At 33.6% G+C, this 12,449-nt stretch overlaps 1 protein-coding gene across 1 annotated transcript; it reads right to left on the bottom strand.

The window, feature by feature from the left end:
• Nucleotides 1–5,524: 5,524 nt before the first annotated feature.
• LOC129807322 (coiled-coil domain-containing protein 170) lies at nucleotides 5,525–12,114 on the bottom strand. The gene is made up of 7 exons (XM_055856518.1): nucleotides 11,861–12,114; nucleotides 10,915–11,139; nucleotides 7,079–7,795; nucleotides 6,661–7,023; nucleotides 6,524–6,616; nucleotides 6,014–6,457; nucleotides 5,525–5,949 (listed from the first exon to the last, which is right to left on the bottom strand). Exons 1-7 carry the CDS (start codon nucleotides 11,984–11,986, stop codon nucleotides 5,581–5,583), a joined length of 2,337 nt encoding a protein of 778 aa, XP_055712493.1. The 5' UTR covers nucleotides 11,987–12,114; the 3' UTR covers nucleotides 5,525–5,580.
• Nucleotides 12,115–12,449: the final 335 nt, after the last annotated feature.

Here is a 12,449-nt window from a genome sequence, read left to right as displayed (position 1 = left end):
TTTTTGGTTTTGGAGATTTTGGTGTTTGGGGGATTTTGTCTTTCGGGATTTTAGCTCTTTGGAATTTTGGCGTATTAGGATTTTGACCCATTCGAGATTTATGCCCATTCGACATTTTGACCAATTCGGGATTTTGATCCATTCGGGATTTCAACCCATTTGGAATTTCGTTATTCAGGATTTTGTCCCATTCGGGATTTATCTTCTTAAGATTTTGGCTTTTCGGGATTTTGTCTTTTCGGAATTTTAGTCAGCACGGATTAAAAGAGCCGTCAAAGTCTTAGTGCTATAAGAAACCTATTTTGCTTCTTGTGCGGTAAGCTTTATTAATTCAGGTACTTCGAGAATTCGAAAAATGTTTAGGATCTCGCGTTAGTCCCTAAAACCGAAACAGTCTCTAAACAATCTTTAGGAAAAAATGGGAAAACCTATGTGAATGTTAAGAATCATTGGATTCCCTACAAACCTTAAAATAATTTCGGGAACTCGGAGAATTCGAAAAATCTTCGGATATTCAGAAAATTTTCGGTAAATGTTAGGATATGTGCTAATCAATTTAAGTAAATGCCAATAATTTTATGTAACTTTACAATAAAAATCATGGTAGAACAGCCAATAATTTTTTACTGTGCACTTTATTGTTCTATAGATATTCAGTTGATGGTAGTTTATGGTACTTAATTAAAATTGAAACGACTAGTACTCTTATGTTTCTGACTAGTGTTCTCGTAATTGCTTTGATGCACTAAGGAAAATATCATTTGAGATTAAGACGTTGTGTTATTAAGACATTTGAAGAACACAATGTAGCTGAAATTGTTGTCTTGACCATCATAATGGTTCGCTCCTGATATAACATTTTCATGCAATCTGTTATAATACTCCCGAGTGTGTCTCCGCTAAAATAGAACATCAATCAGGTTTTGTACTTTCTTTTTAAAACAGAGATTGTCGAAAATATTTCAAACACAATAATTACAGAAAGAATTTTATATCGCTGATATTTTTATTTTAAAAATTTGGAATAAAAAGTACCCTCATTTAAACAGGCCTAAAAGCTTTTGTTAATGAAAGTTATGCAATAACTTCACGTTATATAGCAGCCGGTATGATCCAACCCTGAAGCTAAATTTCTTCTTGCACCTCTTGACTTCTTGCTCATACTGCAAGTAACTATTTTTAGAGTAGCATATTAATACAAAAGACCCAGTTTCTTACCTCCAGAGCGACCAACAGGGAAACAAACAAAATCGAATTTGTGAAATTTATCGGAGTTTGTCACGAAGACTATGTCTTCCTTCTGCACTAAAAAAGCTCCTTATACCCTGTATTTGGCGAATAATAATCCAAGAATAGCATAAATTTATTTACTCATACCAAAATAAACTATTGGGCTATATTTGCCGGATAATATTCATCTTTTCTGCTACGAAAGGTAAATCATCAATTTATCCAATTTATGTGATTTCATTCAATCATTTACTTCTCGGAGAGTTTTGATTTTATTTACCAAATCAACTTCATCTGTGGGGGATGATTGATTGAAAGGTCAGAAGTTCTCTTTAGGAGATGAATTTCTCCTTCGTCACTCTGGGATTCTATTGAGAAGTTCATTTGGAGAATTTGGTGGATTTCTTGAGGATTTTTTATGCTGCAAGAAGAGGGATTTAATTTGAAGTGATTGTTCAATTTTTGCCTGAATCACTGGATGGAAAATATTGTCATTTTGATCCAAATTCTGTGAGGTATTTTGTCTTCTCTTTCAGCTCTTCTCATGCAGACATTCCACATGGAGGAAACGTAATAAGAAAAGGTTAATTTTAATTGACCCCAAATACACTGTGGGAAGGTTAATTTACAGCAATGAGCCAGTGTCACTTTAAGAATGCCTCTTTGGCCACTTTCCAGCTAAAGAAATCTCGCTTCCGTTGCTGTATTTTGTAGTTTTTCCAAAAAAGCTGAAGGGAAAAATAAATTGATAGTCGTTTATTGGATTTTTTACTCAATTTTCCTTTCACCACAAAAAAATTTATGAGAGATGTATTTGATGACAGGGCAGGAAAAAATTAATTGAATACGCAAATTCATTAAATTTTTTTCACATAAACATGTCCAAGAGATTTTGTTGAGTACCAGGGAATTTTTAGTACTCATTACCTCCCTTTGCTCATCGCATTGCATGGTAATTTTTATCAATATTACTCTCTTCATATAATTACTTTTATTTAACATGCAAATTTTATCTAAATTAATTTATTAATTCTCTCAATTATGACACTCTCCCTCAATTTTCCCGACTAAATTCCCATCTGATGGAGCTCATTCCAAAAATTATAACAAAAATCAATGATTACGCCAAATATTTGCTCAATTTTTTCCGGTGTTGTCTCAGAAAATTAAATGCTATTAACTTGCAATTAAAATTCTCGATGGAAAAGAAGAAGTTTGTGTAATAACTTCCGGAAAAGTCTTCTTGTTATTCTTGCGAAATTTCTTTTCCTTCACAGTTGTGCAAATAGAGTCGAAGGGTATACAAGAAAAAAAAACTAGGACAATGAATAAATAGTGAAGTGTTTCACTAAAACTCTTAATTTGTTATCCTGCTGTATAAAAGTTCTTTTAACGCGATTTACTTGGGGATTACGGACAGTCCAAACTTTCGATGACGCTATCGTCGGGAAAATTGCAAAAGTAATATAACTAAAGTGGTTTAGTTGCTATGTAGAATTTAATAGAGCAATTTAAGAACTAGTTCGTGTGTACTTAAAACATTCTTAAATAAACAAAAGTTTCTAAGAAAAAAAAAAACAGTTTTTGTTTCTTTTTAATGAAATTTATACGTATGAGACACGATAGACATTATCTGTAAAAAAAAGCATGTAAAATGCTAATTAAATTAAATGCCAGACTTGGGTACTGATTTACTGATTGATGATATAAAATTTTATTGAGACCTACTCCTCAATTCTGAGATTACTCTTTAAAAGTTAAAACTACTCTACTTTAAGCATTTAAAGCTGATTGGTATTTTTAGCTAAAGATTTTTAATTCTAAAGTCTCATAAAAGGGAAAATTAAGCTAATTCAAAACCTGCTCCAAATGGAAATTTTTCGCTACTCCAAATGGAAACGTCATTGTTTTCATGATAAATACAGTACTTAATTATTATATTTATATATTTTCTATACCACAGTATCATTATTTAGTTAATTTTGCTTCAAATAAAGCGAAAATTTATTTTGAATATTATTCTTCTTTAATTCTTTAACTTTAGAACTTCACTTTTTAATTTCTTCTAACTGAACTCGAGATCTTTAATTGTGAGACACTCACATATTGCACATATTGCATATTGCGTTTTTACTTTTTTTTGGAGTCGAATAGGGCATAGCGGGCATATACCTTTGGGGAATTAAATAGATATTCTATATAAATTTTTCAATCAAAAATCGTCTCGACTGAAGTATATCCTTAAATTGAAAGCAATTAAGCATATACTTCAGCCGAGATGAAATTTTACATTGACATTGATGAACAGTGAAGTGCTGCATTGAGATTTGCTTCAGTGAAATATTCGTGCAACACTCACGAGCTTTCAGGGAACAACTCGATGGACAATTATTTGAGCGTTGGCATTGGTCTAATCTAAGGGATATTAGGTTTGTACCACACAAAAAGTACTGTCACAAGACTCATTTAAAAAAAAACTCTGATTTAACTCTCAATGTAGGGAAACTTATGCCTCTGCACATTAGAGAAATTTATGTCCACATTGAAGAGTTTTTCCGACAAAAGCGTACACTGAGAAATCCGAAAAAGTTAAAATAACATTCCGGAAATGTTAATTTTATCCTGCATTATTGATCCGAAATCGGTGTAAATATTACCCTTTTTAGGTGTATTGGGGGTTAAAATTACCTTTTTCGTGTTAATTTTACCCTTATAAAGGTGTAAAATTAACATTAAAAAATGTTGATATATTTTTACACCTAAAAAGTGTTAAAGTTATGAAGAAAAAAAGTTATTCGTATCCTCTTTTTTTCTCAGTGTAGGGAATTTGCTTCAATATGGACATAAATTTCTTTAGTGTAGAGGCCATTAGACTGCCCAAAGCAAAACCACTAATAAGTATCCGAAAATCAGGTCCCAACGGCTAAATTATAAATATTTTCAAATGAAAATTTCAGAAAATATAGTTTAAATTTTGTACTTTATATGCTTAAGAACTTAAATTAAAATAAAATTTTTTTATGTTTAAAAAAAATTGAGAAAATAATATATTTTCCAATCTTTTTAACGCACGTCACCCCTTAAGACAAAATTTGTTAAAGGATTTTTTTTTAATTATGGGTGTGAATCAATTTGTAAATAGGGGAAAGTGCCCATGCTTTGCACGGTCCCAAGCTTTACAATGACTAAATTTTTCCTATGTTTCTGAATACATACGACTTAATATTTTATATTAAGTCGTAAGTATGCAATATATTTTAAAAACAAGACACTTTTTCCTAGATTTTAAAACATAGAAGAGATGAGCCACATTTATTGAAAAACATACGAAAAATTTAGTCATTGTAAAGCTTGGGGCCGTGTAAAGCATGGGCACTTTCCTCTACATTTCGTAGTAATTTAAATAAATGAAGTTATCCCAATAAACTCTTTAATTCCTTTAGATTTTATTCACTTAATCTTATGGGTTACTTGAAAATAAAATGCTTAGGGTAAGTGTGCCAAATTCCGGCCAGCTTGCAATTTCGGCCACCTTTTTGTTCCTCGAATCTCCATGAACTTTTATATTTTACGTACTCTATAAATAAAGACCGTAAACTCTTTACACGGTTTAAAGCAACACTCTTTCAGAAGAAAGAATAAAAAAAATCAATTTGAATTTAAAATATTATATTTCAAACTTGAGACTTTGACGCTTGCATGCAACTATGCCGAAATTTGGCAGACTTACCCTATTTCTAAAAAAAAAACAGAAAATATAAAAAATACAAAAAAAGAAACGTGTGACAATAGCAAAATGATTTTAATATTATCATTTAAAAAGACAAAAAAATGAAACAACAAAAGATTTTATTGCACGCAAAAATAAATTTAGTGGTATTCAATTCGTCAATCAATTTCAATTAATTCTAATTATGTGACAGGAAAAAAAACTATCAAATTTCGTATCATCCATTTATTTAATAATCAATACCAATATGCAAAAAAGCTGTAGGTAAAATATTTTTTAACATATTATTAATTAAATTACCATTCAAAACACATATGCTCTTGAAAAATAAGTAATTAATTTTGAATTACTTCATTTCAATTAAACTCAACCATTTATTAATTTAATTTGTTATTTTAATGCCAGAGCAATATTATTATAATAATTTGTTTATACGCTCAGTTAGAAAATCTACAGTAATGTTTTTTTTTGTAAAAAGCAAAAAAGTTCAAAAGTTAATACAAATATCGCAAATATTATGTCAACTGAATTTCCCGCCAAAAGAAACGTTTCAAATGTTTCGTCTCAGGCTTAAACCACATTTTCCCGCTCATTTTGCTTGAAGAATTTGTAAAGTGGTTTCAATACTTCTTGGCGAAGTCGAAATCATCATCAAAGTGCTCATCATGGAAATCATCAAAGCGCCTGTGATGGTGAGGACTGGCGCTGGAGATGGGTCTGCAGTGACCAGGGGGAGGCATGAGGTCATGGTCGAAACGTGGACACGGATGTTCTCCAATTGGAGATGCAGATTCGTATCGACGAGAAAGGAGAGTGAATTCCTGATGAGCACTGCAGAGAGTCTGCAGACGTTGCAACAAATCAGCTTCTGGAAGGTCTCTCATGTGCAGGAGACGAGCTACAGAGCTCCTGAAGGCTTGAAGCTGAGACAAGCGATGATTGCAGTCCGCAAGGGATGTCTTGATTCTTGTCATTTCCTCTCGGAGATTCTGAAATAAAATAAAAAACGAAATGGAGGTATTTGTCCAAAATAGTCCTTGGAACTTTTCTTACAGTGATGACTTGCTCATCCCGGCATCTCCTTTCATTGGAGGATTCCACAGCTGATCTAGCGCGTGTCTTGTAGTTCGATATCTGGCCCTGAAGTTTACACTTCTCACTTTCCAAATCATGCAGCCGTGCCTGGAGTTCATCAATTTTTCGGGACCTCTCCAGAGCTGTGATCTTAAAGTCAGCAGCTTCCGAGAGCTGGGATTTCACTTCAGCCAGCTGAGCTTTGACCTCCAGTAGCTGCTGGAAGTTCTTCTCTGCATTCTTGGTACTTCGACGTGCTCGATGAATAGCTTCATCTCGTTCCGTCTGCAGAACTGCTTTTGTCCTGGCTGCATCCTCCAAAAGAGCAATCTTCCTCCTCAGGAGCTCTAGATGCAAATCTCTACGCTGCACCTGCTCCCGGAGGACCCTCACACGACGCTGAAGGGTGTAAATCACTGAGCTCTAGCAAGAGAATCAAATGAGGAAGAATAAAAAATCTCTGGCCAGGACAAACTCCAGGATTCTAACCTCTTTCAGGGGAATATCATGGCATGATCTTTCGCGTCTCAGTTTAGGCAGATGATGATGATGATTGTGTGAATGATTATCCCAGAATGCGTGCTGATAAGAGATGGAGAATTAAACAGGGTCAGGCAGATACTCACCGAACATTTCTTTTGGGGATGCTTAACCTTGTCACCGTGAGATCCTCCGTGGTTCTCAAAGAAGATCGCCATTCTCTCAGCTCTCTCCAGGAGACTCTCAGCCAGAATGTGGGTGTCATTCCCATGAGCTGGTGGCTCTGTACACTCGCTCCAACACAGAGCTCTGGCCAGACGCACCAAATACTCAGCCAGACAGGTATGTTCTGCTCTCATGGCCTGCAAATCAGCATGAGCCTTCTCAAGACGTTCCTCAATGGAACATCTCTGAGCCTCTTCTGCCCTCAACCGGCATGTGGTGGTCTCCTCAGCCTCCCGATGCCGTGTTCCTTCCATGGAGATCTGCTCCCTCAAATTCTCAACTTGCTGCAAGTAAACTCCCTGTATATAAAACTCTCCTGTTCTCCTAGAATACACTCACCGCATGGAGTTGCTGATTGTGCCCTACAATCTCCCTGAGCTTATCTTTAATTAGAGTTTCGCATGGTTCAGGAACTCCAATGGTATTCGCTACATGCTTTAAAAATTGCAAGCGATCTCCCTGGAAGCGGTCCAGATTGTTCTGGAGTCGACCACAACGGGACTCAAACCCTCGAAGTTCTTCCCTCAATTTATCTCCACAGAGCTCATTGTCCGTAAGTCGATCCCTGGTCATATGCAGTTCCTTCTCTAGCTGTCTATTCCTAGACTCCAAATCCTCAGCCAGGGACTTCAGGGCATCAGTCTGAGACTGCATCCTTTGCCTCTCCGACGTGGAAGTGTTTTTGACCGCCAAAAGCTCAGATTCCGTATTCGTCAGAGTCTCACAAGTAGCTGTGACTTTATTTCGAAGACGCTGGAGTTCGGTGACAATCTCTCCAGCTTTTGTGAGAACAACATCCGGCGAAAGGGAGGCATTGTCGCAGATATCAATAGCCAGACACAGACAGAGGCGACGGAGAAGATCATGAAAGATAGTCTTAGCTTGATCCTTGCTAGCTTCTTCAGCACTCAGATCGCACTCCAGGCGACGGATCTTGGCACAAAGTTCCTTTACTTTGTCCTCCAGGCATCTCTTATCACGCTGAAAAGTCGAAACGGTAGTCTCATTCCGAGTTTGAGCATTTCGTTCCCTGGTTTCTGAAGCCTGGAGGCGAGCCTTTAAGAAGTATTCGGGAATTCCTAAGCATTAACTTTAATTTAATAAAAGTATTAAATGAATGGCTAGTATTTTGCTTAATTAGTCTATCAAAAATCTATTTTATCAATAAAATATAAAGAAAAATTTTCAAAAACAAAAATAAAAAAGTCAGATTATTTAACTTTGGATTCTAGTCAATTTATAATTTATTTATATAAGTAAAAATTTAAAAATATTACATAAAATATAAAATTCTCGTTTCGTAGTAAAGATAAAAAAATTTATGTATTGGGTCAAAAAAATCATTCAATAAAATTAGTAAATAAAAGAAAAACAATTAAGTAATCAATGAAAATATGAAACCCCGTTCTTGATATGTGATATAAAAAAGAACAGATCATAAAAAATATCGGATAATAAACGAATAAAAATCAAAAATTTATAATTTTTCAATTTTATTTCTCGCTTAAGGGTTTTAAATATTCATATTGTTGCTTTGATGTACTATTTACGAATTTTAAAGAATAAAAAAAAATAACCTAAACTTTATTTCTTAGAAATTCTGGTATAATTTTGCCCCTGTTCACCATGCGTGATTAATACCAATTAAAATGATCTTATACTTCACAATTCTAAGATAAATCTTTAACAGTTTAATCTAAATGTCTGCTTTTGAAAACAGGTTTAAATTTTTCAAAGTGCCAAAATTAACACTATTAAGACAAAACAAAATTACAAGATTCTTTAACCCCTTTAACAGTTAATCGCAAGACCTTTAAAATTTTTAATACTTAAAGTATTGATTTTGGGTTCATTAAAAGTTACTAACTTTTTACATCAGAATAAGAAATCTTTAATTTTGACACCGATTTATTTAAAATCAATTTTAAAGCTTTTTATCTCAAAATCAAGGGTTAGCCAAATTATTATTAGTGACATTTTGTAGAACAAAATCACAGCCAATCATTGACTACGAAAAACAAATTTTGAACTTTTTGAACTTTTTCGAAAAAAAAATCCATATCTTAAGTCAAAGGCACCGGCGTGCTGTATATTATAAAAGTTCATATTAACATTTGTAAATTTAAAAGATTAAAAACTAATATCACAAAAAATCTTTAAGGTAACCTACAGGACCTTAAAATTTTTATTTCAGTTCAGTTTTTGTGAGGCTTATGAGAGCTTCAGACCTAAGGCTTAGCTATTTGGCTTAACTCTTCTAATTCCTCATCAAGTATGTTTTTTTTTAGGAAATTGTTGTTTAGGATGGAATATTAAGGCTAAAGGATTTATTAGATTTTGAAAAATCAATAAAATTGCTTGTTATTAAGATTTTTGAGACTTTCGGGAACTAGGTTAAACCTCCAGTCTGAACCCGGCATTACTGTGCTTTGAATATAAATCTTAAAGAATTTATGGCACATTAAAATTAAAAAAAAACCTTTGTAACAAAATACAAATTAGGTTTCAAAAGTCAGTTTAAAGATTTAAAGCTCATTTTTTTTAAATTGAGGAGCATAGTACATTTTTTTTATTATTCTAAATCCTTTTACAACCTAACTAAATTTTAGAATTATTCTTTTACCAATAGATTGAAGGATAAAATTTTAATAAATATATTCATTATAATATGATCAATATTTGTGACAAAATATTTTGTGGAAATTCTGCAATGCCAAAGAAATTTAACTTTCAATAAGCATATAAATGTATAAGAATTTTTTTTTCGTTGAATAAACGTTTAATGGAAATTAACCTCAATTAACCAATTTGTTTCATGAATTGAGATGTTTTTAAACTTTCAAATTAAAATATATCGGTTTTTTAGTTAAATACAACTTAATTTAAGGGGTTACGATTTAAAAGGGTTTAAGATTTTCAAAACCGTATTTACATATTTTTTCAACATAATGAAAAATAGTTTTGGTTATGAAAGAATCACATCTAATATTTAATTCAAGTTCTTAAGCATAATGAAGGTACAATATTTCAACTGTCTTTTCTGACATTTTCATTTGAAAATTCATTCATTGGGACTTGATTTTCTGAGACGGTTTTGAAAAAAAAAACTGATTTTTTAGATAATATTTATCTGATATCAAAAAACCAATTATTTCCTATTAGCTGATGAGTTAAACATATACTTGACCGATAGATATATTTTTACCTTGGTCGCAACTTATTTTACAAGACAAAACGTATTTCATTTAAAAAAAAAATTTACCGTTCAAGTACTAGTTTAACTCATCTGCTATCAGGACATATTTTGTTTTTTAACTGCTCGAACTTCACGGGGGAGCAGTTTCCACCAATCGACTTTTTTTTATTACAGATGGATATAACTCTAATATATTTTGTCCATCGAAAAGTAAGTTCTTTTCAAAACCGTTACGAAAATCAAGCCCCAATGGCAGCATTTTTTTAAAATATTCCATTGAAATATAAATTTAAAAAAAAAAATAGGTTAATTGTTATATTTTTATATTCTAAAGAATTTTAATTGAAAAAACAATTATTATGTTGAAAAAAAAAATAAGAGAAAATTTATGTTTTCCAGTCTTTTGACTTAAGGAACCCTTTAAACGAATTCTGATATAAGAATGTTTATTCTACGAAAAGTCGACTTTATAGATATTTTTTTTTTTAAGATTTTTGAGAAATTCTTTAAATTAAAAAAAATATATTTTAAAGACACTTTTATCTAAATCTTAATATTTTTGCTAGTTAATTTATCGATTTAGAAGTAATATTTCGATTGAGTGATTTTTTTCCTTTAATTTTATTTCTTAGTCGAAATTGGAAGCACTCTTTATTTTAAACATCTTAATGCACATTAAAACAACTTTTCTCATTTTTTTTATTTTAAAAGCATTTTCTAATGAACTTCCTTTTATCACGAATAAACACTTTCAGTTCTGAAAAAAAACTAGTGAAGCTTACACAGTGCACTAAAAGTCTATCGCAGACTTTGATAGAACTTTAGACAAACTTTCCTATTCCTTATCAAGATAGATTGTTGCTTGATCGATTTCCAAACAATACGATTTGCACCAGACAAGTTTAATCAATTTAAATTGAAAACTGTCCTTTGAACAATGATTTTCACATTTTCCACTGAACAATAAATCACAAATTACCTGAAGGGATGCAATCATAGCAGATTGTCTTGCAGTCTGAGCCCTGAGGGATTCACACTCGCTTTCTTTTGCACAAAGAGCGGTCTTGGTCTCAGACAGATCTCCCAGAAGTCGATCCCTCTTGTAAGTGGAGGCTGCGAGTTCACTTCTGAGAGTGGTGACCAAGTCCAGGGAGTGCAGATGATCTCCACTGAGGGCTGCTGGACATGGTGGGTCCGGAACTTGCTGGAAAATTCAAGAGAAAAATTTGAAAATGTCCTTTCAATCGGAAGAAAAGTTTAGGTCGTACATGATGATGATGATCGTAAGAATGAACAGAAGGAGGAGGGTGAGATGAGAAGTTTCTCCTCATTTTCTTGAGAAACAAAGAACACTTCCAGAAAGTCACTGAGCTCTTTGAACGTCCCTAATCCGGGAAATGTTGGTGGAAACTGAGGTGAATAGTGACAAGGATGAGGATTAAAAGGTTTTTGTTTGTTCCTGAGGGAATTTCCGCGCAAATTTGCGCAGATATCGAGCCCACAAAGGCAGCAATGGGGATGGGATCATAAAGTTTACTAGAGTGTTATGGCAACGACGGGAATTCCTCAACCATGTTCCGGAATTCATTGATTCCTAGAGCTTTTGCGTGGGGTGAGTGACTTCCCTTGCAAGACCCTTCTATATGAATATATCCAACAAATGGTATTAAAATTGTCGTCGTTTCCCCAAAATTGGCCCTAAATTATTTTGTTCCAATGGAAATTCACTGGGATTATATTGACAAAACAAATGCAAAATAGCCGGGAAAATGGGGAGACACTGAATGGGGATAGCCATAAACTCTTTTTTTAACCGAGGGTGCGCTCAGTTAGTTCCAAAAAACTAGTCGTGGTTATGCACAAAATTTCGCAAAGTACCTCATTAATTCGGCAATTAAACTTTGAATTAATTTTAATCTACTCACATCACTGCAAAGAACATTGAATATTTCCCAATCTCTCTCGCTATTTCCCGATTCATCATCATTTCCCGGATGTCCTGTGGGATTATTCTGATCCTCACTGCTGATTTCACTGCCCCTGTTGTACATCCTGGTACTATGGCAAATCCTTCAGCTGTTTAAACAACCACTTCACACACTGAACTGCCCGCAGGAAACCACAGGCACTGTGAATGCTCGGAATTCACTGGGAAACCTTTGAGGATATTTGGGGGTATCGTCTTAGAACACATACGTTTAGAGGGTGTTTCTAGGCAATGGATAATTTCTTTTGAAGAATTACCAGAGCTTCTTCCCGCCAAGAACTTTCGATTGCTACACAATGATAGGTGATTTTTGCCCCATTCCATCGACAAAAGCACTTCATAGCAATTTTGCGTGGTCGATTTTGCCCAGGAATGCACAGGAATCATTTGTTTATTGCAAATACTCCAGAAGGGGGTGTGCTTCTGTCAATGACTGTTAAACGGTTGTCAATTTGAAAATTGAGATTTAGTGAATCGGCAGGGCAGGGATGATGATCGGCAGGAAATTCTTATTGTAAATTTAAATA

Source organism: Phlebotomus papatasi, chromosome 3, assembly GCF_024763615.1.
Source record: "Phlebotomus papatasi isolate M1 chromosome 3, Ppap_2.1, whole genome shotgun sequence".
In the NCBI taxonomy this organism is placed as follows: Eukaryota; Metazoa; Arthropoda; class Insecta; order Diptera; family Psychodidae; genus Phlebotomus; species Phlebotomus papatasi.
This window is presented reverse-complemented; position numbering and strand designations above follow the sequence as displayed.